Source organism: Leucopleurus acutus (genome assembly GCF_964270905.1).
Source record: "Leucopleurus acutus genome assembly, chromosome: X".
Lineage (NCBI taxonomy): Eukaryota > Metazoa > Chordata > Mammalia > Artiodactyla > Delphinidae > Leucopleurus > Leucopleurus acutus.
Window position 1 is genome coordinate 54,762,229 of NC_139148.1, and position 27,475 is coordinate 54,789,703.

The window sequence follows — 27,475 nt, forward strand, 5'->3', positions numbered from 1 at the left end:
TTCCTGTCCCATTGTCAATCCTGAAATAGATTTCCTCCTTGGCTCCCTGGTGAGATTTATTTACAAAATTGTTCCCCAGGCCTAGTCCTCATCAGAATTGTTTAGCTGGCAAAATTGCTGTCTGGCCCTCTCTTCCCTGCTAGCTGACCCCTGTGCTCAGGAAGGGCCCATAGGTGTCAAAGACTGATAAGGCCTTATGTCTTACCCACTCCGTGGGGATTTGCATCTTTGACAATTCTATTTTTAGTTCCCTCCCAATAGTATAAGTAATATGTGAGCATCTTAGAAAATGTAGATTAGTTTTTTTTTTAATTTAAAGAAGGGAGAATGCTCTCATAAGATCACTACCCAAAAACCAAGACTGACTAACACTTGGGTATGGTTCCAATAACCTCTGTATGCATACTTTTTACAAAGTTGAGCTCATGAAATCTTGTTGCTTAGTCTTCCTTACTTAATATTACTGAAGTATTTGCCTTGGGCATGAAATAGTCTTTATGAATATTTTATATGACCATGTAACAAGCCATCTTGTGGCTATACCATATAGGTTACTTAAGCAAAATGTCCAACAACAACAAAGAACACTTAATCTTTGATTTCTTTTAATGGAGACTTTTACACTTTGGTGTAAGAGGAGTTTGGCGTATTGGTTTAAATTGTGAGGCTTGGACTTAGATCTGAATTCAAACCCTGTCTTCCCCACTTACTAGTGATGTGACTTTAGGCAAATATCTAAGTCTTCATCCCCACTGTGGAGATAATACTCTCTACTTCACAGGGTGATTGTTGATATTAAATGGGGTAGTGCATATAAAGTGCCTAGTGAGTAATAAGTCTGCATACATGAAAGCTGCTGCTTATTATTGCTATTAATACTATTACCACCACCACCAAGCTTTCAGCCAAAGGAACATATCTCTATTGATGAAATTTCAGCTATTATTGACTTTGGCTAGGGGATCTCTTCTTAAAGGTAGAGGGTACTTTTTCTAGTGCCTGTGAAATACTGTGTGTTTCCATCTGGGCCTGTCCCTATTCCTTTTCTCTCTGCTGACTTGGCTTTGGGAAGTCAAGCACCTCTGTGCTGCCCACACCTATCTCTGTTGAGGCCCCTTTCCTATCTTGAGCCTAGGGAGACCAGTGAGACATAAACACAGGAAGTGTTAACAATGTAAGTCAGTATATAGAACCATAGACGTCAGCACTGAAATGGTTGTTGGAGATTGCCTAGTGTAACTGACAACCTCCACCCCCTGCACTCCTGCCCTTGCACAGATGAGGGGAACTAAGGCCCAGGAAGGGGATAAGACTTATCCAAGGTTGTGGAGTGAACCAGTTATGATGCTAGGCTTAGAATGCAGTGTTCTTTATCCTGCCCTTAACTTGCCTCTGCAAAGATCAGTGCTGTAGATAATCCAGGCTATAGATCAGAGGTGGGGAGAGAACGCTGTGGGCTTGCAGCTGGCTGGTGTAGGTGGAAGAAGTACAGTCAACACTTGTTTCCTCTTGATAGTAGGTTGATTTGCATTCATTTGTTTGCCCCTTGGTAAGCATTGCCCTGTAGCTCTGGGGTTTTTTGTCTTCAGCAAACTGGTTGGGAGCAGGGGCTAGGTTATTGTTTGTTAAAATAGTCTCCCTTCCTTCACACCAGTATCTAAATGTCTTAGGTTCTTGCATCTTAGTTCCCTCTCCTGTGGTTGAACAGAGACTTGTCCCAGGCTCTGCTGAGTATAGAGCCAGAAAACTAACTTGCCTCCTTTGATCTCATCCTAGATCAATGTGCGTGTGACCACCATGGACGCAGAGCTGGAATTTGCCATTCAGCCCAACACCACTGGCAAGCAGCTGTTTGACCAGGTAAGGGAGGGACTTGTTGCTCCTTAGCCCCCCACTTCTCCCAATAGCTTCCACCATAATACCCACTTTTGGGGAATCTCTTCTACTCACTCCTCCAGGATAGGTCAAAACAAAGGCTGGCCTCAGCCTTAATAACAAAGGAGGCAAAGTTTAACTTTGGCAGCCTACACCTTGATGGCCCCGATTAATCCTATCCTTGGTGCTGAACATGGGAGAAAAGAGAAGTGAGTAGGATATGACTGTGCTAGATGCTTTTAAAATGTCAGCATGCAAAGCCTTTCTCTCAACTCTGAAAGATGTAAGTGATCTCTATTTTGATGATGACGCTCAGAAATTAAATAACTTAATTGCACTCAGCTGGTATCTGGCTGGTATTTGAACCCCATGTTCTTGTCACTACAACATGGCCTCTGTCACATTGTTTTTTCTTCCTAGTAGAAGGAAACCAACATATTCTCCCTGAAGTAGTGTGCTCTATGTACATTTCCCTCAAGGAATATTGGGACTTAGGATACCACTGGGGGTGATGAATGCAATAAGAGGATACCTCAGCTCCTGTAATCATGCCATGGAGATAATGCTGAAGTGGTCATTCCCATCTCCAATCCAAGGGGTGTTCCTTTGCTGTGAATCATCATTGTCAAAAGGGATGTGCTATATAATAGGCAGGTGGGGGCCACAGAATCTGTTAGCATTCAAAGACCCTCCAGGGGCCAAAGGAGTGTGCCATCTGTGACCAGACTTCTAGGAGTAAAAATGGGGTTCCCATTTCCAGAGATTGGAATCCCTCCAGGTGGGCCATTATCCTACTTCCACACCCGCCTCTGGTGAGGTGGGAGTCTAACATTGTCCTGGATGTTGGGACCACATGTCCCCTTAATGGATTTTCCAGGCCCTCTTGCTTCCCTTCCTTTGCTCTCTGAGTACCTCTGCTGTCTGAGAGCTTACCCAGAGTTGGGAAAGGAAAGGAAGAAGGAGATTATATTCAAATGAGATCATTCTGTTACTATGAATACTCCTGACTGGTGAGGGGAGAGGATGGAGATGGGGATGGTGCAAGGCTGTTTTCCATTCAGATCTCTCTGTAAAAGGAAGGAAAATATGCCTAGAAATGTGAGGACAGCTTGGGCATGTCTCCTGAGTCCCTGATGTCATGTGGTAGAGTGGGAAAATTGTTGTCTATGGCTATTACAGATGAAAGTTAACATTTGTCCAGGGCTTACAGTATGTCAGGTACTGTGACAGACATTTTGTGTACCATATCATTTGACTATCACAAGGCCCAATGAATGCAGGAATTAGTACTGGCCCCATTTTACAGATGGGGAAACAAAATCTTCATATTCGTAGCTAGGCCTTGGGAAAATTATTGAACCTTTCTGGGTTGGTAGTCTCATTCCTCTCCTGGCCCTGCCCCCCAAAAGTGGGTCTAATACCTACCTCAAAGGCTTTTTGTGAGGTTATGAAAAAGTATGTTATTTGTATCTCACTTGCTACTCAGAAAACTTGTTACGGTGGTTTATAATTGTACAAAAGGATAAATTAGAAATAGGAGAGAAAGGCAATAAGAAAATATAAATAGAGAAGTGAGTGTTATGTGAAGCATCTGGCATGTAGTAGAGATGTAATAAATGATAGCTTCCAAATGCTGTGACACTTCTTGTCTCATTAATCAGCTAGAGTTGGGAGATGGGCTTGAAGATCCTCAGCATATCTAACTTTGGATCTAGCTAGAACTTGCTTCTTCTCTGGAGTTTGTTTTGTATCGAATGGTGAAAGGTAGTCATTGATATTTAATTTACAAAAGACAAATTAGTTAGAGGAACATTTAAACACACATTTACTACAATTAATGTGCTGACATTCACATAGTTCACAAGTGATTACAATGCTAGTCTGGAATGACTGAATGCATTTTGATTACATTAAGGTTTTGCATTCTCCCTTTGCATGCAGGTTTTATACTGGAAAGCTTTTCAAGGGACAGCCTGGTGAAGTCGAAAGGGCACTGGATAGAAAGTTGGAAATTTGGAGCCTTAGGCCTGGCTCTACCACTAACTCTCCTGATACCTTACACAAAACTTTCCCCTCTTTGGGCCTCAGTTTCCCCATCTGTACACTGTCTAACTGATATCTCAAATCTGGTTATCTCTCAGAAATTTATCTGTGGCATTTATTTCTGTATTCCATATCTTTTCTTTCCCATTTCTAACCCCACTATTTGGATTTCAGATGACCCCTTTCTGTAAAAAGGAGGGAAATGCTTCACTTGAGTATGATCTGTAATTGGCATATGCCAGGGGGTGGGGAGGGGAAGGATACCTGGTGAGGGGACAGCTCTTCCTAGATAGGCTTCTACTGTCTCTGGGACAAAAGGGAGAAGGTGTCCATACCATAGGTAGGCTGTTGGGCCCTTTGCTTCAGACAGCAGTATCATTCTGGGCAGCATCTGTAGAGAGGAGAGTATCAGCCAATGTGGATTTTATAGTCCAGCTGGGTACCAGAGACTCCCTTGGCCTCTACCCAGACGCCTTCCCAGAGCCCTGGTTCTATATCCCACCTCTCTCAAACAAATGACACTGTTCCCTGCCTTCAACACTGGGGGCTTTGTCCATTTGCATTGGAGGGCGTTGCTGTGGAGGGTGAAGAAGGCATAATTTAGAGCCTAGAGCAGAAAAATACTTGAACAAAGGGGTTTGTTAACTTTGAAAAGCCACAGGGCCGGATAGTTCTTTGTTAGTGTTGGTTTGGTTTGCGTACTGTGGGTGTGGTTCTGAGGGAAGCCCAGTTGGTAGGGAGCCCTGGCCAGATTGGTGTGCTAGTTCTGAAAGCTACTGCTTCCCCAAAAAAGCCCTTGAGAGACTTGAATCTTTCATACTGGTTGGGGAGAGGAAAGGGAGGAAACCCGGAAATTCATGATTTCTCACCAGGAAGATAAGTGTTGTATTGAGAAATATGATTTAGTGAGCACCTACTATGGACTAACCTTGTTTGAATCCTTGTAGTGACCCTGCCTATGAGAGGTGAAAAAACACACTCTAGGTTATGTAGTTAGTAAATTGTGATACAGAGTTTCAAATATAGCTCTGACTGTAAAACTATACTTTTCCCTACTGTGCTACTCTGTTTGGGGTGAACGAGCCTGTTTAGCTTGGAGAAGACTCAAGAGAAGATGTATTCTCTGTCTTGAGATCACTGAGGGGCTGTTGTAGGAAGGAGGGGGCAGTCATGTTCTGTGAGGTCAGAAGGAGCAGAGCTGGGATCCCATAGGTGAAAGCTACAGGAAAAAAAAAATTTCGACTCTGGCACAGAATTGAGCATCTGGCACTCTCGGGGCCAAGGCCGGTCTGGATGGAAATCCTCAGAGATGCGTGTTCACAGGCCACTGGGGCATTTGATCTCTTCCCTTCTTCCCTCTCTCTAAGTTGATGAGGCATAAGGAGGGAAGTCCATTCTGTCTGACCTTTGAGATCCATCATTCAGGGAGATCAGGGGCCTAGGAGGAAGGAGCTGGACTCCTTGGGAGGAATTGACAGAAGCTCTGGGGCCATCCTGGAATCCAGCAGTTGTCTGGCTGATGACCAGAGAGGAAGCTGACTGGAGAGGAAGCACCCTCCTTGGCACCAGCGATAAATAACAGGCAACAATGGGAAGCCATAGCTTGAGGAGTTACAAGGCCTGGTGGGAAAGGGAAGTGGGGCCCATAGTTCTTCCCGTTTGCTTTTGTTCCTTCTTGTGAGTGTGTTCACAGCTAGGGAGGAGAGAGAACACATTTTGTTACAGCGATTTTGTTACTTAGCCCCATTTCTAAAGCGTGAGGTTCTTCCGAGGGCTCTTGATTACCTAGGTGCCACTAAGGGGCAGTGCTGCCATAATAAGTTCCACTTTAAGAACCCTCTGCCTGGCTCCTCCTCAGCCGTGGTCTCTAGCTCTAGCTCTATTCTAGCTCTACCTGCCCCCTCCACTTAAGGTTTTGAGCTCTAGAAGAGAGGTGAAATCTCAGAGCATCCATCCATTCATTCATCTGTTCATTGACTGATTCAGTATTGACTGAAGGTCTACTGTGTCTCTAGGAGAATCTCTAGACCTATCAAACACCATCTCTGTCCTTAAGGAACTTGGAGTTACTCACCTATGGAAACAGAGAAAAGTACATGCAACTCTCCTCTCACATTGAATGAAACAAACACCCTTGAGGCTCAGGTTGTATATAGAGGTGGTATATAGAGCATGGGATTTGGTGTCAGCCTTGGGTTCAAATTCTGTCCTGCTATTCAGCCGTGTGACCTTGGACGGCTTGTTTAGCCTCTTAGGACTTTACTTTCCTCAGTAAAATAGTAATCACACTAATCTTAGAGATTTTGTAGTCTTATTTAATCCTCGAGTAAGTAAAGTGCCTGGTGCATAGCAGGCATTCTAATGTTGCTTATTCTTGTTAAGGGCTAAATAAGTGGGTGGAATTTCCCCTGGGAGTTCAGATAAGGGAGCCATGAAATCAGGATGCTTTTCTGGCTTAGTGAAAGCCTTAGGATTTGTCGACTCTGCATTGAAGGCAGCAATCCCTTCTTCTCTTTTTTACCATTTTTGTTTTATAAAATAACTAATATCTATTATTATAATAATAGTATCCCCATCTTATAGATGATGAACTGAGGCTTGGAGAGGGGAAAATACCTGTTTAAGGTCAGATAGCTAGGAAGTAGTATAGTGGCTTGAACCAAAGCTTATAGCATTTGCAATTTTCCCAGTGCCTTTTGTCAGCTGTGTCCTCTGTGACCTCCTCTTTATTTGCCTGTTTCCATTCTAAGAACAAAGTTTGGTCCCTAAACTTAGAACCCTAGCTGAACGGGTTCTGTGTTACAGAGCAGGTGGCCACTTGGGCACAGGCAGTGTGGGGTAGCAGAAGCAGCGATGGTGGCAGCCCTCCTGGAATTTTCCAGTTGTGCACTGATTTGCTTTCAGGTGGGTGGCTGATGCAGCTGCTGCCAAGCCTGTAATGGGATCTCAGTGGGCCTCAGGTGTCTGGGCATTGGTGCAGTTTTGCACATAATTTCTCATGCAGTTTTCCTCTTGAGGCCCAAGCCTTGCTTCCCAATCCTGCTCTGGACTTCTGAAGTGACTGCTTATGTCACTAGTTTATTTACTCAGATAGATGCATAAGGGATATGAGGAGGGGGGCTTTGGTTTCCAGAATTGACCTAATCTCCTCTCCCCTCCCCAGACCTCAGACATAAGTAGCCTTCACATGCAAAAGAGAGGCAAAAGGGAGTTCTTGCTTACATCCAGATGCTCCTGGTAATTAGTGAGGATTTTCTCAGAGGCAAATCTCTTTCCCTCACTGGACCCCAGTTTTCTAGTCTATGCTGCTTGGATCCTGCAATGCTCCAGTCTGTTTGGGGGGTTTCTATTGTGTGGCTGAATAGAATCCACAGCCAGTGTCTTACAAACTGAAGTCCTAGTCCCTCTAGGTGAATGTGGCAGGTTCCAGGAGGTACACAGAGCCGTGGGATGGATGTGATTTAGTATCTTGGCGCATCAGTTTTACTTGTAGATAATATCTATTTCATTATTAAAACATGGATATTTAAGGAGTAGAAAGTAAAATTTGCACAAATGATTAAGGTTAAACCTTCAGGCTTCAAAAAAATTGTGGCTTGCAGCCATCTTCTTGTATCTCACGCTGCCACCCCCACCCCACCCCACCCCCGTCCCCGGGGTATATGCATTCATTATCTTCTGATGCGTAAGGATTTCTTCCATGGCAGCTTTGAGAAATACTAGCTCAGGCCAGATGAGCTGGCTCTCTGGAATCAAAGGGAGCAAAGAAAGACATTTTTTCTCAGGGATGCAGCCATTTCTCAGAGTGGAATGGTAAGGACCCGTCACTGGAGCCACAGATGTTGTTCCTGGAACTGGGACCTAGATACTCTTTCCCACTAGAAAACGAGGTTTCTGTTTCCTCTGGAGTAAGGTCTCAGCTGGAGGCAAAGCTGGAAGCAAGCTAAGCTTGGCCTCATTTCCATATTTCAGGACTTTGAAATGGGGCCAAGAGTTGCCTGATCAAATGATTCCCAGCACCCTGTGGACCTTAATTGGAGTTTTCCTTATAGCCTGGGGTCCGGGGGTCATCTGTTTTATCCTTTGTTCTTTTTCAGTCTTGATTCTGACTTCAGACCATATTTCCTTCCCCCAACACCCTCACTTCCTCACTTTAGGACTTCAGTGGAGGCTAAGAGACATTGCTCATCTCTCCAAGCCCTACAGCCTAAGGAAGTGGAAAATTTATATGCATCTGATTTCTCTGTATTCATAAGGGAAGAGGCAGTGCTCAGAGAGATTAAAATGCCTTGATGATCCTGAAATCTTTCTTTAGATATCGCTTTAGCTATTACTTTATCCTCAGAGATACTCTAGATCCTGGAACTGTTTTGGCTCCCATGATCCTCTTCTCATCACACCCCTACCCATCCCACTAGTGAAACAGACAACATGGTGCAAGAAGAGGCTAAGGAACTTACTCCTGGGACCTGTGGGACTGGCTGTGTAGTCCGTGCCTTCCTCATTTCCTTTTAGTTCTGGGGTCTCTGAGCCTCTACAGTTGTGCCATTGGTACAGACAAAAACCAGTTGCTGCACTACTAGTTCTGTTCCCAGTCTGCCCTGCCGTGACCTAGCATCCTGGCCGTAGTGGTCCATCTTCAACATCTTCAGTGGGTCCCTTTCTCTCTTGGGGCTGAATCGTTTCTTGGAACTTATTTCTTTCCACCAACTGTACCTTGGTACATTATTATTTTGCAGCCTTGTGAAAAACCATTAGAATTGTTAATTAGGCCCTATCTTAGATACAGGATAAGAGGTGCTTTAAAAAAATCTTTCCTGTCCACATCCTCTCCCTCTGTCCTCTGCAAAAAAGCCAAAATCACATTTCAACATGACTACTTTGTTGTCATCTAAAACCTGGTAATTCCTACTGCCTATTGACTTAGACTCAAGGACTCACCTTGCCATTGAATCCTGGAAGTCTTTTGATCTTTCCTCATACCCTGCACCTTCCTTCATTTATTTTTTCTAAGCATGTTCCTAGTTACCCAAGTTGGCAAGAGGTAGGTGGGAAATGGGGTTGTATTTCTTGGTCATTTACAAATAACCTAATTAGTAGAATGGTAGAACTTGAGAGCAGAAAGAGGTCATTTAAGCCACACCATTTGTAGTAGATGGGGAAGCTGGATAGATGAGGAAGCTGAGGCCCACAGAGGGAAATATGCTACCTTAAGATCATACAGCAAATTGGAGACAGAATTGAGACTTCCACTGAGGTTTTCTGATACCTGATTCAAGCTAGAAAGGGAGGGGTGATCACCATGCATACCCTGGTGAGCTCACGAAGGTTAATGACCTCGGGATATGGCTTCTCTCCAAAGCTGTTGTTGACTGAGTCTAGTGGGAAAGCCAGGAACTATATCTAGATGCAGAGGTAGTCAAAGTTCATTGTCTGGCTGGGATATCTGGGCCAAAAGAGAGACAAGGGAGTTAGTCACTTGGGAACCCCAGGGCTTCTAAGATCCTTTGAGCCCTTGGCATTAGGAGATAGCATGCAAGAGAAAAGGGTATATAGGTTTTGGAGTCATACAGTTAGGATTCTAGTCTAGGCTCTACAGTTTTAGACAGGTTGCCTCTCTAAGCCTTATTTTCCTCATTTATAAAATGGAGATAATAACTATCTCATGGTTGTTCAGTGTTTGATACCTGGCACATAACAGGTACTTTAATAAACATGATCTACTTTTTCCTTGGGACCTCTGAAGCTCTAGATCGTAAGCTCTGGGAGTGACTATGGGGCCTGGCCTTGGATGTGTAGTGCAGACTTTGGATACAGTGCAGTGTGTGTGTGTGTGTGTGTGTGTGTGTGTGTGTGTGTGTGTGTGTGTGTGTATGTGTGTGTGTGTGTGTGTGTGAGCGTGCGTGTGTGCGTTTTGAGGGGAGATACTGATTTATTCACAGGGAGGACATAAGCAACACTGGGTCCTTGTTACCTGTTTCTAAGTCCAGGTAAATTTCTTCACCTCAACCCCCCCCGGCACCCCCCCACAATAGAAGAAAATATAAAGAAGACTCTGATGCCAGTGTGACCTCATTAGGATGTGGCTCAGCTTTATTGCCTCTATCCCCAGTGGTGGGCATGCTGGGTTTGAGCCACCGGCCAGAACTATTTACATGCTAATGTCGGGGACTGGAAAACAGACCCCATCTGTCTTCTCCTGGCTGGCCTCCCTTTCCTGCCCACTGCTCAGCCAAGATGCCCAGAACACCATGGGGCCCCTCAGCTACCACATTGAGGTGCTCACCCTGTTTCCACCCTCATTCCCACTCTCAACCTGTGTGAGTGGTAAAGGGGAATCATGACTGAACTCTAATCAGGATTGGAAAGAAGCATCTCAGCCCCTAGGCACAGCACAGCTTTGGGGTGTATAGATACTACAGTCCCTGCTCTGTCTCCTCAAACATTCTTTATTTGGATATTGTAAATAGGACTCAGTCTGAAGGGTGTGGGCATTATTCCTAGTTGCTAAACATAAAGAAGTAATCCAGGAGAACAAGATTCAGGATTTAAACCAACAGTTTTTACCTTCAGCTTTTAATCCATCCTGGGTGTGTGAAGCTGCATGGCATAATTGAGGGGGCTGGTGGTGGTGGCAGAAAGCACTGGATTTGAATGGGTTTGGAGTCAAACAGACCTGACTCTGCTACTTACTAACTGAACCTTCACTTCTGAACCTTACTTTTATTATCTATAAAATTGGCCCAATTGTAATTATATCATAGGGCTATTGTGAACATTCAAGGAAATAATGGATATCAAGTTATTGGTGTGTGGTCGTGCTCATAAGTAATTGATCCAGTCCCTACCTCAGCGAAAGTACTTTGTTCAGAGAGATGTTGACATGGTTTCTTAGCTCCTGCCCAAGTATATTTTCTTGCCAGACCCTGGGACCATGTGAGCTCCACATTTCTGTCCTCTGTGCCTGGCACAAGGTAGGCATTCAACTAGTGGTTGTTTTGTGTTTTTTCTTTCAGGTGGTGAAAACTATCGGCCTGAGGGAAGTTTGGTTTTTTGGTCTGCAGTACCAGGACACTAAGGGTTTCTCTACTTGGCTAAAACTCAATAAGAAGGTAATTGCTTATCCCATCGTCAGGTTTGGAATTCACTCCTCTGCCAGATCTTTCTCAGGGGTGTAAAATGTGTTCGCTGGCAAATGCAGGGCATCTAGGGCTCAGTTTTTCATGAGTGAAAAATTCTGATCGACCACTAGATCAGAATAAGGGCAGACCTCTTGCTGTCTCCACTTGGACTCCTAACAGCGAGAATGGCCAGTGTCCAAGGAGGATGGGACCCACTTATGGACCATAGCCATTAGTAGTTCTTCAGGACGGGATTGGTATCCTTTTTTCCTTTCCAAACTGAAGGGCTTTAGGAAATTTGTTAAACAGAGAGTCATAGACTATTAAACTGGAAAGAATCTTGAAAGTCTCATAATCTTTATCTTGTCCCTTTTCTTGCCTGTCAACTGTTGCCTGAGCCCCATACAGATGTGTCCTTTCTTGATTTTCTCTCTCAGTTGAACTCCAAGTGGGATGGTTTAAGTATATGTCCATTCAAACTCTCCACCTCCAAGCAGCATCTCTGCAGGAACATGGCAGTTCTCCATCTCATTATCCTCAAACTGGCTGACTTTGTCCTTGGAGGTCTCCATTACTGTCCTATGGCTTATTTTCCTGACAGTGTCTAGGGGATGGGTGCCCCACCTTCTGCTGGCAGAGTCTTCTTTTCACAAAGAGTGGAGACTTCTGCTGGAAAAATGTGGAGCCGCTAATAGCCAATTTCAGGCTTTAAAAGACAGTCTGATTTGTGCTTTTGCCTATAGTCAATACCCAGACCTCAGTCATACATCCTAGTCTTTATTTTGCTGATTTATGGAGTTGGGGGGGCCTTAAGAGAGAAGTTTCTTAAGCCTACTTTCAGAACGTGGGGGCAGCTGGATATATTGTCAGATGATGATGGCTTAAGGGCTTATGACTATCAGTGGGTGTTAGGTTCTTTCAGGAAGAAATTCCCTACAGGAAGCAATTATGGATATGGGATTGGGTCCCCAATGAAAGTAATGTGTCTCTTTTCTGAATTATCAGGAGAATTGCCACCCAACTCTTTGGGATTATCCAAATTGATGACTTTTCAGTGTCTTCTCCCCACCCTACAGCCACTCCCCCATCCCTAAAGTCTTTTTTTTGAGAGCCCATAACCCCTTGCTGCTCCCAGGTGACTGCCCAGGATGTGCGGAAGGAAAGCCCCCTGCTTTTCAAGTTCCGGGCTAAGTTCTACCCTGAGGATGTATCCGAGGAATTGATCCAGGACATCACACAGCGACTATTCTTCCTGCAAGTGAAGGAGGGCATTCTCAATGATGATATTTACTGCCCACCTGAGACTGCTGTGTTGCTGGCCTCCTATGCTGTCCAGTCCAAGTATGGTGACTTCAATAAGGAAGTCCACAAGTCTGGCTACTTGGCCGGGGACAAGTTGCTGCCACAGAGGTGAGGTGATGTACTGGCCATCTGCCCTGTTCAGAGTGGGCTGCAGCCCAAAGCTGACTGATCCCTATTATACAGAGGTTGCCAGATCTGTCCCTCTCCACTAGGGTCTGTCTGAAGACCGTGTTATGCTGCTCAGACAGACATATTTGCATATGGCACTATACCCTGTTGTTATTTCTCTGGTTCTCAAAATAAAAAGCTTTTTTTCCTCCTCTGTTTGCCTAATTACAGGACTTCATTCCCCTGGAAACAGGTGCTTATATAGAGAACCAGAGATGGATTAATTCTCCTTGCCCCAGTTCCATTTTCTCAATCCTTTTCACTGATTTAGACCTCTTATATCAGAGGTTCATAGGAGTGAGAAATACTTAAGCCAGGGGTGTGGGGAGCTCAAACAGTCTTTTAATATTGATAACCAGTGTACAGAGATTTCTGCTTTTTTAAAGTTCAAAATTGAACATTCTCAAACACTCATTCTTGTTTTAGCATCACAACAACATAGAAAATGAATAAGGCAGCACAATCCTTATTAGCTCAGGAAATAGATGTGCAGAGGTGCTCACTCTGACCTGCTCAATCTCCCACAGCTCATTTAAGGTGACCTAGAACCCTAGTCTCTTGATTTTTTTAACCCCACTGCATCCATTTGCTATTTTCATAGGCTTTTGGATTGGAAGGAAAAGTTCTGTTTCATTCTGGTAGCCTCAGTCCCAGTGGAGCTGTGGCAAATGTACAACTCACCTGAAGGTATTAGGGATAGTGGTGCCCTGGGACTCTACCTAAGTCACTGCCATAATGTCTGAGATAGCATATTTAAAGCAAGCCTTGTTTATGATCTAGTAGATCTGGGAGGTTGAGCCCATTATCAATAGTTTCTCCCAGAGCCATTTGGGCTCAGTTCTTTGTTCTGTAGCCACAGGCTGTAATCTTATCCCTGAGCAATAGTCTCACAAATGCAAACTGTTGGTACCACAAAGATCTAGGAGAGCGCGTGCATGCCTCCATGAGGCCTGTTCCTACTCTTAGCCCCACAAGCCAGCACAGACTGTTGATATGTTATTGCTCTGCTTAGAGACCACAGCACATTATTGGATTTTCTGGTTAAAGGTACAAAGGAAGGTGTTCCTATTGTCTTTCTTGGTCACCCATTCTGTATCTCTCATACTCCTCAGGCAGTTCCCTATGTCTAATTAATACCTCCTGCTGTAATTTCAGTCTGCTTCTGGTGTAATGACCCCACATACTTTTTGCATCAACCCCTTGGGGAGCTAAGTAGACTTCCCTTTACCCCTGCTTTTGGACTTTGTGCTTTAAACTACTCACCATGCGTTGTCTTTCCAGGGTCCTGGAACAGCACAAACTTAACAAGGACCAGTGGGAGGAACGTATCCAGGTGTGGCATGAGGAGCACCGGGGCATGCTCAGGTAAGCCGGCCCTAGCAACTGTGGGCTCTATTGCCCCTGCAGGGAGAATGAGAGTTGATTCTGGAGAGAGAAGAGGCAGAGGGCAAGGAACACTGGAGGACATTGGAGAGAGAGAAACAGGAAATTAGAAATGGAAGGCAAATCAGGGCCATCATAAAGCTGTACTTTTTGTGAATGATGGCAACTGATAGCCCAGACAATTTTGACCATAAAGAAATGGAGGGGATCTCAGGATCCCTAGGGAGCTTCTGCGCCACCAGGGTCTCCTCCCCAAGAATGAAATGAAGAAGGAGCTCTATAAACGTGGCATACCATTTGGGAATTGTCTAGTTGAAGAACAAATTTTACCATTTTGCCATCACCACCTCATCTGGGCTCTGCTAATAATGTGCCTGCGTACGAGGCTTCTGTGATAGCAAACATGCCAGAGGCCAGCAAGGGTCATCCCGCCTTTATTCCCCTTTGGGAACCTCAGACCTGAGACTCCTGTGAGCATGTTTTGGCAAAAGTCATGTTGTGTTCTGTTCGCCATCATCTGTTCACCTTCCATCCTCTTTCCCACCCCTTATAGCAAGATTCTTGTCAGAATTGCAGAACAAGTAGGCTTTCTGTCTCCCCGGGTCTGATTCACAGGGTCCCCTATATTCCCCGCCCCCGCCCCACCCTGCTCTCTTGTTTAGGGAGGATGCTGTCCTGGAGTATCTGAAGATTGCCCAGGATCTGGAGATGTATGGTGTGAACTACTTCAGCATCAAGAACAAGAAAGGCTCAGAGCTGTGGCTGGGAGTAGATGCCCTGGGTCTCAACATCTATGAGCAGAATGACAGGTATAGTTCAGAGCTTACTTAGTTTTTTGGGCCACTTTGACACCTAGGATTTGACAGAGTAGGATTATACTTCCTGGGTCCCACCTATATCATTCTTCTACCTAGTTTAGACCAGTCCAGATGATTGTACAACCTCCCTCAGGTCTCTAAATCTTGCATTGACTAGACTTGCACTGTCTGCTATGGTAGCTTTTGGCCACATATAGCTGTTGAGCACTTGAAATATGGCTGTTGACCCAGGCTTATACTTCCTGTCAACAATTATACTTCTTGCATTGACTAGACTTGCACTGTCTGCTATGGTAGCTTTTGGCCACATATAGCTGTTGAGCACTTGAAATGTGGCTGCTCTGAATTGAGATGTGCTATAAGTGTAAACTCCATACTGGACTTTGAAGACTTGGTGTGAATAACAGAATACAAAATATCTCACTAATATTTTTAAAAATATTGATGTACATGTACAAATGATAGTATTTTACATATACTGGGTTAAATGAACTGCTGTTACAGTTAATTCCACCTATTTCTTTTTACTTATTTTCATGTGGCTGCTAGAAAATTTAAAATTACATGTGTGGTTCTCATTATATTTCTGTTGGACAACACTGGTCTAAAACCTACCTTGTCACGATTTGTAATTAATCTCCTTTGCATATGATGATTAAGTGCCTTTTGGCCTATAATCCCTCTTGCTACAGCCTTATCGCACTAGCTTATTTTTTTTCCTTGGATTGCTCTTTTTTTAAAAAAAATATTTATTTATTTATTGCCATGTTGGCACTTAGTTGCAGCACATGGGCTCTTCGTTGCGGTGCACGGGCTTCTCTCTAGTTGTGGCGCGTGGGCTCCAGAGCACGTGGGCTCAGTAGTTGCGGCATGTGGGCTCAGTTGCCCCGCAGCATGTGGGATCTTAGTTCCCCCACCAGGGATCGAACCTATGTCCCCTGCATTGGAAGGTGGGTTCTCAACTGGACCACCAGGGAAGTCCCTTCTTGGCTTGCTCTTGATGAGGATGGAGATCAGTATATTATTGTTTTGTGTAACTTCTGAGTCTTGGAACTTATTATTTACCTTCTCCCCAACTTTTACAACCTTGGTAGAATAGAAGAGTTCCAGTTAAGTAGGGCTGGGGATTCTTGTGAGAGATTGTTACAAGGTCCATGCCTCAACAAAAAATAAAATAAAACAAACCTCAGATATTGGGACAAGGGATATGTTGATTGTGGTATCAGGAGGTCCTTTGTGCACCCTCAATGCTGGCAACTGACCTGGTGGCATGTGATGACACTGGCTGAGCTGGCAATGAATCCACCTCCTTAAGGGAGAAGTTGGTGGTGGGGAGGGCAAGGCACCAACCCTCTAAGTCCTTCTTGTCTTGCCTTTATCCTAATGTTCTTGGCATCCATTTTTACAGACTGACTCCTAAGATAGGCTTCCCCTGGAGTGAAATCAGGAACATCTCTTTTAATGACAAGAAATTTGTCATCAAGCCCATTGACAAAAAAGCCCCGGTAAGTGACTCCTCCCACTGGCCAACACAGGTACTTGCCAAGGCCTGGATAATGCTAAAAGCAATTGTGTCATTCTATATTTCTCTCCCTTTTTTGGCTTTTTTGTGTATGTGGGTGGGAATAGGAGGCACAAAAGGCGATTGGCAATGAAAGGGGATGCTGATGCCAAGAAATGGTCAGGAGGCATCCTATAACTGGTGCCACACTGCTACCTGTGTCTCAGGAGAAGCATGGATTATGGAGAGCCACAGGCAGTCTAATTACTGCCTCTTAGCCACTGTCTTTTACTTCCCTGAGGCTCTGGGGTGGAAACAGAGAGTACATCTTATCTTTTAAAGCCTCTAGGCCCTAGAAAGTGGAAACTGTTCATGTACTCGATTTATCTTTAATTCTGGAGAAAGGACAGAGCCAGGAGAAGTCCAGATCCAAAGATGATTCTCCAGGTGTTCTTTCTGTTATAACTTTGCTGCTGTCCTCTCAAGACTTCTTTCCAGAGCAATCCAAAACCAAGAAAGTGCTTTCAGTCCAGTCATTCCTCTAACATGCTTGCCATTCCTGTCACCTACTCAGTTGCCTGTGGCTGACAAGACTGGAAAGCTGGTGCTTGGGAATAGGATAGAAAACTGAGAGGAGACTCTCCTCTTTTGATGTACCTCATGTCCAACAAGGGCCAATGGCCATGCTGAACCAGACCTTTCTCATGAGGCCTCAACCATTCCTCTCCAGCTCTGAGGTCTCTGAACTTGCCCTGCTAGGAACTTTATATATGTTGTCTCTTTAAACCCTCAACGACATTGTCAGGTAGGTAGTAGCATACCTGTTTTATAAGTGATGAAACTGAGTTTCAGAGGGATGGAGTGATTTGCCCAAGATCACATAGCTAAAAATGATAGAGCTGGGATTTACACCTAGGTTGTTTGACCTCTGGTTCTTGTGCTTCTTCTACTGCACCCCAAGCAATGCGAGATGGTAGCAGTTTGGGTTCAGTGGCAGAGGAGCTGGTGGTTAGTCCATCAGCTGGTGACCTTGGTCCAGTGGTATTTGTAGTAACAAACTCAAACTCACTGGATTTTCTTGTGTGTGTGTGTTTTTTTTTGTTTTTTTTGTTTTTCTTTGTTTTGTTTTGTTTTTTTAATACTGCTGCTGTGCTCAACTTTCATCAGAAAAAGGTAAGTAACAAAGTCAGCTGAGATCAAGGGCATATTTAAAAAACAACAACCAGGATAATCGATGTTCAGATTTATATATTCATGTATGTATTTACAAACTGCCTTATTCCAAACAGGATTGAAGGGACTGGGTCTAGGATATGCTTTTAGGAGATTATAAAACCAGTCCAGCCCACCCATACTACACTCACCACGGTATTATGCAGGGATTATTTGGCCTCTAAGAGAGGCCCCTGAGACCCAGCAGGATATCTAATTAGCAGATAAAGTCAGTTTCTATCTTTCAACTGCATTGAGGGTATTTTAGGATGCTTTTCATAAGCAAAGGTTGAAAGAAATTGTGGCTCGGTGGAAAGAGCACTGGTTTCGGAGTCAAGAAGCCTGGGTTCCAGTCCTGGGTCTGCCACTAACCTGCCATCTGACCCTGGGCAAGTCACTTCACCACTCTGATAATTGGTCTTCCCATCTGTAACATGATCTTTCCAGTGCTTTTGGACTTAGCTTTTCAGAAGGCAGAAGCCCACCTTCATCTGTCCCTCTAAACTCTTTCTGACTGCTGGTTTTCCACCAGGACTTCGTCTTCTATGCTCCTCGACTGCGGATTAACAAGCGGATCTTGGCTCTGTGTATGGGGAACCATGAGCTATACATGCGCCGCCGCAAGCCCGACACAATCGAGGTGCAGCAGATGAAGGCACAGGCCCGGGAGGAGAAGCACCAGAAACAGATGGAGCGGTAGGTGACGTGGAACTGAAGTGGGGGCCAGGGCTGTGGCAAGGAAGCTTCTCAGAGGTGCCAAGCCTGCTAAAGGCAAGGCATGAAGCCATCCTGGTACTGGGGGAGAGAGAGATGTACAGGGATACACCCCTTCCATTAAGTCTCAGGCATCCCCATCCCCAGGAGGCAGGCATTTAGAACCCTAGGATTTCAGAGGCTGATAGGAGGGAGGGACATTTCATAGTTCCCCATTATCTATGACCCTCATGCCATTGCTTTTCTAGGTGGACTCTGGGTTGCTCTGGGCTATCTGACCAGTATAGCAGCAGTAGCAGAAGGCTTCATGCACATTTAAACCTGGACTCTAGGGTTTTTTGAGTGGAATTGGGCAGAGCCACCAGAATTTTCCCTACCAAGCCCTTTTGCACTGAGGACCCTTGCTACTCAAAGTGCATCAAAGCTCAGCAGCATCAGCATCAACTTTGGAACTTTTTAGAAAGGCAGTATTCTGAGACCTACCTCAAAGCTGCTGATTCAAAATCTGCAACTTAAGATCCTAGTTGAACATTTCTTCAAAGAAGATATGCAAATGGCCAGCAGGCACATGAAAACACCCTTAGTCATTAGGGAAATGCAAGTCAAAACCACAGTGAGGTACCACCTCATACTCACTAATATGGATATAATAAATGAAAACAGAAAATAACAGTTGTTGGCAAGCGTATGGAGAAATTGGAACACATGCTCATTGCTAGTGGGAATGTAAAATGGTTCAGCTGCTGTAGAAAACAATTTGATGGTTCCTCAAAAAATTAAATGTAGAATTACCATACAATTCCACAATTCCACTCCTAGGTATATACTGAAAGAAATTGAAAACAGGTGTTCAAACAGGTACATGCACATACCTGTTCATAGCTGTGCAATTCACAATAACCAAAAATTGGAAACAGCCCAAATGTCCATCAGTGAATGAATGGATAAACAAATTGTACAGCCATCCAATGAAATATTATTCAGCCATTAAAAATTTTAGAACAAAGTATTGATGCATACTACAATGTAGATGAATCTCTAAAGCATTATGCTAAGTGAAAGAAACCAGACACAAAAGGTCACATATTGTATTATTCCATTTATATGAAATATCCAGAATAGATAAACAGAAGGCAGATTGGTGGTTGTCAGGGGCTGGAGAGAGGGGAGATGTGGAGAAACTGCTTAATACCAGGTATGAGGTTTTCCTTTGGAGTGATGAAATGTCTTGGAACTAATAGAGGTAGTGGTCATACAACATTGTGAATGTATTAAATGCCACTGAATTATTCACTTTAAAATGGTTAATTTTATATTATGTGAATTTCACCTCAGTAAGTTATTTGAAAAATAAGATCCCTGGTGATTCCTGTGCATGTTAATGTTTGAGAGCACTGTTTTAGTAGATACTCTGTCATAAAGAGTTTGGAACCTCAGGAGGCTTCTAATCTAGTAGGCTGGAAAATGACTCCGTGTATGGGAGGTTAGACACCAAAGTTCACATTTATTCTGGAAAAATGAAATTAGGGGCAGTTTACAGAACTGGATCTGGCAGGAACCTGCCCTCAAGGACCTCACAGTATAGTAGAAGAAAGGGAAAAAATAGTATATATATAACGGTTCAAGGTACAAATGCTGTGTCATTCATTCACTCAATATATATTTATTGAGCAGTGAAAAATAAAGAGACAAAAATCTCTGCTCTGCTCCTATGAAGCTGTCATTCTAGTGGGAAGAGACAGACAGATCAAATAAGCATATTATATGGTATGTGACATGATAAGAAGTACTATGGAGAAAAATAACAGGGAGGAGGGATATGGAGAAGGGTAGGCCAAGTATTCTGAGGGGTCAGAAAGAGAAAAGACATCTAGCCAAGGGAGAAAAGAAGGCCTCCTGGAAGAGGCACTGGGGCAAGAAAAAGCAAATACTTATTTTAGATTTACAACAAATTCTGGAGAAAAGGAGCCTAGAGCTGAGCTTCAGAGGGCAGGCAGAGGACTGATGCCCCAGCCATAGGGATCACCAGACTTGAAGCACAGTATATCAGCACAGATCCAAAACTTTTCTCCCTGTAACTTTATAAGGTAGATAGGGCAGGACTTATTTGGCCATTTTACAGATAAGGTTACTGAGAGCAAGAGCAAAGAAATGATGTAGCTAAGGTCACCCACTGATTACCCACTGGGTAGTGGACAAGCTGAGAGTCCAGGTTGGATCTCCTGATTCTGGGACAAACTGACAGGGCCCTGAGCATACCGGCCCACGTAGGGCTGTGATGTAAGGACAAGAATGTAGAGAGAAGGGAGAGTGGTCTTGTCTCACAAGCCCTGAGTGTGTTGGATGGGTGGGGACTGAGGGGCCAGGGCCAGGGAGCCTTGGGAATTCCAAGGCTTCCATGTGGCCTTGCTATCCTGTTCCCTCCCTTCTTTCTCCTTTCCTAGTGCTCTGCTGGAAAATGAGAAGAAGAAACGTGAGATGGCAGAAAAGGAGAAGGAGAAGATTGAACGGGAAAAGGAGGAACTGATGGAGAGGCTGAAGCAGATCGAGGAACAGACTAAGAAGGCTCAACAAGGTGAGGCTTGGAGTCACCTTGGAGACTGGGTTTTCCCACAGTCTGACTCTATGAACTGGAAACCCTTCTGTCTGAGCTGCAGACTCAGGCCATATATTCCAGATATGACTAAAGAATAGAGGAGTGATGGAGCAAGAGGAAGAGTGCCTAGAACTTTCTGCCAGCTGTGTCCTGGGGTGAAGCATTTCCAGGAAGGAAGTTAGGTGTCCCTTCTTGATCTCTGCACTTTTCACCACCTTTCCCCTACCTTCTCTTCCCAGAACTGGAAGAACAGACCCGCAGGGCTCTGGAACTTGAACAGGAGCGGAAGCGTGCCCAGAGCGAGGCTGAGAAACTGGCCAAAGAGCGTCAAGAAGCTGAAGAGGCCAAGGAGGCCCTGTTGCAGGCCTCCCGGGACCAGAAGAAGACCCAGGAACAACTGGTAAAGCTACAAAATGGGCTGGGATTATGGGACCTTAGTTTTCTCTTCTGTCTGCCTACCTATTCACAGCTACCTCTGCTTGCAGGACTGGTTCTTTCCAGCAGGGTAACTCTCAGCAGGCTTCCAGCAGATAGCTCCTTCAGAAGCAAGCTGAGAAGTCATTTTGCAAATACTCTTCCCTAACCCTTACTTTTATTCTCTTTCTTAGCAATTGGGGATTTGAGCTGATGACCTGACAAAGGAGAGAGGGAGGAAAGTAGTAAAGGGATTCACACTTGATTGACTAGCTACGTGTGTTACAAGCTATACTAGCAACTTTTCCCTTTTCCTTACTTCCTTATTTCCTCTTCCTAATAACCCTATGAGATTAATCCTTGTGGGATAATATGCCCAGAAAAGGAAATTAGGACTCAGAGAGGTTGAAGAGACTCGTCAGAGGTCACACTGTTGTGACTGAGTAAGAATGAGAAGTCATTTCTGCCTCTCTTTTAAAGGTTTGCTCCCTAAAAGCACACGTAAAACTGTGTGTCTATACATTTTTTAGGGGAGAAGGGTGAGCATCTATTCTTTCATCACAATTTCCAAGGGTTCTGTGACTCAGAAATTAAGAACCTGTGTCCCAAATTCCTTGACGTATGCTCTTCCCCTGTACTGTTTGGAGTGAGAGTGCAAGAACCTAAAACCTAATTCTCAGGGGGAAATGTCCTCTGGGAGATTTGCCCGAAGTGTGAGGGCGTGCATAAGCTTATTCCCTTCTTCAGATCACTTTGTGACACTTGAGTGTCATTCCTATACTTGTCCTGGGAAGAGTCTTAGTGGAGCCCTGAGCATTGTAGGATAACAGGAAAGGGTCTGCCACTTCAGGCAGTGACACAGTGATCTCCAAAGCTTTACTGAGGCCCTAACTGTGCAATTGGCAATACCAAGAGGGAGAGAGGGAGAGAGAGATGAGGAAGAGCCAGAGATGACACGTTGTTTGTCCTCAGGTCTATAGTCTAGGCAGGGAGCTCTGACTTATAAGGAATTAGTTTGGAGTTAATAGGGTGCTATAGTAGATCTGAGAATGAGTGTTCCTCTGGGCTTCCTGGAGGAAGTGTGGTAAAAAGAGCCTCCAAGAGCAGCAAGCAAGTGGAGCAGCAAGTTCCCTGTTAGTTCTCAGGGGATCTGGGGTTGAAGACACCTGGGGCCTGAGGACCAGAAGGCCCACCTCTCATAGCTTCCTATTGATCCACAGGCCTTGGAAATGGCAGAGCTGACATCTCGGATCTCCCAGCTGGAGATGGCCCGACAGAAAAAGGAGAGTGAGGCTGTGGAATGGCAGCAGAAGGTAAGATACCGTGCCCAGGACAAAGCAGTGTGGGATGGGGTATCATATGCATAGGCTCCAGTTCCTTAGATTCTTTTATTTATTTATTTATTTTTAAAGATAATACCTGGAAGTATCTTTTATTTTTTTTTAATTTATTTTTTCCGGTACGTGGGCCTCTCACTGTTGTGGCCTCTCCCGTTGTGGAACACAGGCTCCGGATGTGCAGGCTCAGCGGCCATGGCTCATGGGCCCAGCCGCTCCGTGGCATGTGGGATCTTCCCAGACTGGGGCACGAACCCATGTCCCCTGCATCGGCAGGCAGACTCACAACCACTGTGCCACCAGGGAAGCCCCATTATTTTATATTTTATTTAAAAAATTATTTTATTTTTTTCAACATCTTCATTGGCGTATAATTGCTTTACAATGGTGTGTTAGTTTCTGCTGTACAACAAAGTGAATCAGCTGTATATATACATATATCCCCATATCTCCTCCTATTGCATCTCCCTCCCACCATCCCTATCCCACCCCTCTAGGTGGTCACAAAGCACCGAGCTGATCTCCCTGTGCTATGCGGCTGCTTCCCACTAGCTATCTATTTTACATTTGGTAGTGTACATATGTCCACGCCACTCTCTCACTTCTTCTCAGCTTACCGTTCCCTCTCCCCGTATCCTCAAGTCCATTCTCTACGTCTGTGTCTTTATTCCTATTCTGCCCCTAGGTTCTTCAGAACCATTTCTTTTTATTCCATATATATGTGTTGTCATACAGTATTTGTTTTTCTCTTTCTGACTTACTTCACTCTTGTATGACAGACTCTAGGTCCATCCACCTCACTGCAAATAACTCAATTTCATTTCCTTTTATGGCTGAGTAATATTCCATTGTATATATGTGTCGCATCTTCTTTATCCATTCATTGGTCGATGGACACTTAGGTTGCTTCCATGTCCAGGCTATTGTAAATAGTGCTGCAGTGAACATTGTGGTACATGACTCTCTTTGAATTATGGTTTTCTCAGGGTATATGGTTTGCCCAGTAGTGGGATTGCTGGGTCATATGGTAGTTCTATTTAGTTTTTTAAGGAACCTCCATACTGTTCTCCATAGTGGCTGTATCAACTTACATTCCCACCAACAGTGCAAGAGGGTTCCCTTTTCTCCACACCCTCTTCAACATTTATTGTTTGCAGATTTTTTGATGATGGCCATTCTGACCAATGTGAGGATTTGGGTTTCTTCACGCTTCCATCCTTCCTTGACAGTGGGTATCATGGGAGAAGGAGCTCAAGCCTTTCTCAAATACTTCCCAGAATTCTCCAGTACCCCCAGGGAATTTGGTACTAGTAATAGGAATTACTCCTATTATACAGCTGAAGGAACTCAGGATCATTCAGGCAAAGTGACTTGGCCTACCTGGTGCCTGCTTTCTGCTGGGCCATTCTAGGCACACATAGGGATGCCGCAAGTTAGCCTGGTCTGACTGCCAGACCTTCTCTTCCTCTGTTACTGGGCAGGCTCAGATGGTACAAGAAGACTTGGAGAAGACCCGTGCAGAGCTGAAGACTGCCATGAGCACGCCTCATGTGGCAGAGCCTGCCGAGAATGAGCAGGATGAGCAGGATGAGAACGGTGCAGAGGCCAGCGCTGAACTGCGGGCTGATGCCATGGCCAAGGATCGCAGCGAGGAGGAACGTACCACTGAGGCAGAGAAGAATGAGCGTGTGCAGAAGCACCTGAAGGTATCAAGGCTGACCCAAAGGGTCATGGAGACCATGTGTATTGACTTAGTAGCCTATGGCCTTCCCTAGATCATCGGGGCACGGGAGCAGTAGAGGAGCCTGTCTCAGTGCTCTGTGGGAGCTTGAGCATTTCTCAATGAGAGCTTTAAGGGAGAGCACCTCTCACTTATTTTTTTTAATTTTTAATTTTTATTTTTATAAATTTATTTATTTTATCTTTGGCTGTGTCGGGTCTTCATTGCTGCACGTGGGCTTTCTCTAGCTGTGGCACGCGGGCTTAGTTGCTCTGCGGCATGTGGGATCTTCCCGGACCAGGGCTTGAACCCGTGTCCCCTGCATTGTCAGGTGGATTCTTAACCACTGCGCCACCAGGGAAGTCCCAGCTCTCACTTATTAATCAGAGCCTGGACCGCCTCTTCCTTTTTTTTTGTTTTTTTGCTCCATCCTCCACCCATATTCCATTTACCTCATATTCAGAAAATACTTAGTTGTCACAATTCCTACTTGAATCTCTTTGGTGTATTGTTCTACTCTCAGGATTCTGTCATCAGTTGATCTGCTAAGTTGGTGTTCTGGTTTTGTTTTTTTTTTTTTATTATTCTTGCCCCACTGCAGTTCTAACAGAGCTGGAAATGGCTCTCAAAAAATGTGTGTGTCTGTGTTTGTGTGTATAAAGAGGGGGGCAGGGGTGGGGGAGTGAGAGAGAAAGGTGGTGGAGAGGGTGGGAGGAAGGTAAGAAGGAAATAAATCAGGAAGTACATCTGGTTAACGAGGGGAGGTAAAATGAGAGGAAGCCATTAACCCCTTATCCCCTTGCACCCTCACAGGCCCTCACTTCAGAGCTGGCCAATGCCCGTGATGAGTCCAAGAAGACTGCTAATGACATGATCCATGCTGAGAACATGCGACTGGGTCGAGACAAGTACAAGACCCTGCGCCAAATCCGGCAGGGCAATACTAAGCAGCGCATTGATGAGTTTGAGTCCATGTAATGGGCACCCAGCCTCTAGGGACCCCTCCTCCCTTCTTCCTTGCCCTCACACTCCTACACTCTTGCCTAACTCACACTGTGCTGGAGCCACTAACTAGAGCAGCCCAGGAGTCATGCCAAGCATTCAGTACAGCCATGGGACCAAACCTAGCCCCTCAGCCCTCACTCACTTCCCTAGGCAGAGAGATGGCCCACTATGGTGATGATGGGACCCTCTTTTTCTTCTATCCCAGGTGATCTAGCTTTCTAGAAGAGATCACTTTCTCAGCTCAGAGGCACTTCCCACTTGATTTGGGAAATACCCCCACATTTACTGTTGCTTTGCAGGAGTCAAGTGTAGTAGGTTGAAAACTAGCCCCCACCACTGCCTTCCTCTTCATGGTCCTGTGATTTGCAGAATTGGAACATCATAGGGTTTAGAGAAGGAGGCGGAGCCCTGGCTATATGCTCTAGGATGTCAACTGCCCTAGGATTAGGCCTCCCAGTGTCCATCCCTTCTAGAGTTATTTAGGCTTTGTAATGATTGGAGGCTAAAAAGATGTTCACTCATTCTTCTCTCTACCTCCCAGATTGGACCTGTTACAAACTTGGTCCCAGTAAACCTTGTCCCTGAGTTCAGGGACTTAGTTTCTCTTCAGGGTGATATGGGGGTGACAGTGCCTGCAAGAGGCTTCACCAACATCCTGGAAGGCCGTTGGCCATTCTGTTCAGACAAGATTGGGTAGAGGATCTGCCCCTATGCCTTATGGGAGCCTAGACTTGTTTCAAGTGAGCTCTATGGGCAGAGATATCCCTTATTATTCTGTGTTCCTCTTCCCCTCTTGGGATCTGCCCCTCCCCACTCCAATCCCCAAACCCCCTCCAAGTAGAACAGTAGGGATGGTTACCCCCAAACCCAGCCAGCCCCATCCAGGACTTTTGCTAAAGGGAGGAAATATTCACACGTGGCTTCAGTATTTTACCTGCCAGGGGTCCCAGACTACTTCTCCCTTCAGAGTTGGACCACAGCTCCTGCTTCAGGGCCATTAAGGCCTTGGTTTGGTGAGCCCTAGATCTTGATGTCAGTTGGCTCAATTGGTGAGTGGGTAGAAGAAGCTGAGTATGGTGAGAGAAGCTTGTGGCCTAGATCCTACAGTTTACACCTCTCCAAGGTGGTGATTTGGTCCTGCCTCTGTTTAATAAATCTCTAACCCAGGTCTTGCCACCAACTGTGCTATCCCTTGGAGCTGTAAACCAGAGAGCTGTTAGGGGCTCTGGCCTGGTCCTTTTCACACTCCCACCTCTTTCTTTCAACCCAGGAGCAGCCTCCTCCTCCTCTCTGTCTCATGTGTGTTCTTTTTCTTTCCACCAGTATTATATATTTTAGTGGCATCTAACTAAATATTGATTTCTGTGTTTCTTGCTAATACACCCTTAGAAGATATTAGTGTTGGGACAGGATTATTTTGGCCTCATTCCCTTACCACCCCCTACACCTAGGAAGCATATACTATATTGTAAAAGAATATTTTGCCAGAAAAATTAATGTAGGAAGCTTTCAGTATTAGTGATATCACCTGTCACTATAGGTCATACAATCCTTTTTTAAGGTTCTTGGTATTTGGTTTTATTGTTCCTTTTTTTGCCTTCTCCTCAGAGTTCATTCCCCAAGGGGCCCTACTGTCCTTCCATGCAGTGCCCCTAGCCCAGAGCCCATGGCTTTGATCCCTCCCTCCCCTTGCCTCCTGCTTGACCTTGCGGAGTCTTATGTGCATTGCTGTGAATTATATTGACACTCTCTTGGTGATACGCCCTATATTGGCTAAATTCAAACCTGGAATTGTGGGGCAATCTAGCTGCCTTAAAGGTAGTACCCCCCCACCCCAGGGAAGCTGGGGAAAAAGGTTAGATTTTATATTCAGTTTTTTTGTGTGTGTATTTTTGGGGTTTTTAAAATTTGTTTTTGGAGGGGTTTATGCTTAACCAATGTTCTATTTCAGTGCCAATAAAATCTAGGAAGACTTCACTGTGACTTGATCTTTCTTTGTGGCATGAGTGGGTGGCTGTAAGATACTTCACTGTAATTTGCACTCTGTGGACCACTTTCCTATCCCTGGTCTCATTTCATTCTCACTTCAGTCCTATGGAGAGTGGATATGACTATCCTCGTTTTATAGAGGAGGGAATGGATTTGAAAAAGTAGAATAACTGCCCAAGGGCACAGGACTGTATGACTTAATAGCCTGTGTCCTTTCCGTAGCCCTAGGCCAATTTTTTCTGGTGTAGATGGGCCCTGCATTGACCATATGATGCTC

At 44.9% G+C, this 27,475-nt stretch overlaps 1 protein-coding gene across 1 annotated transcript; it reads left to right on the forward strand.

Annotated features, from left to right (window-relative positions):
- Window positions 1-1,797: 1,797 nt before the first annotated feature.
- On the forward strand, window positions 1,798-27,192 carry MSN (moesin; the record flags this gene model as incomplete). Its single annotated transcript, XM_082865103.1, has 12 exons — window positions 1,798-1,860; window positions 10,935-11,030; window positions 12,175-12,449; window positions 13,791-13,874; window positions 14,555-14,701; window positions 16,119-16,215; window positions 17,956-18,119; window positions 20,582-20,712; window positions 20,973-21,133; window positions 22,368-22,460; window positions 23,966-24,190; window positions 25,018-27,192. 12 exons carry the CDS (start codon window positions 1,798-1,800, stop codon window positions 25,180-25,182), a joined length of 1,701 nt encoding a protein of 566 aa, XP_082721229.1. The 3' UTR covers window positions 25,183-27,192.
- Between the last annotated feature and the right edge of the window lie 283 nt (window positions 27,193-27,475).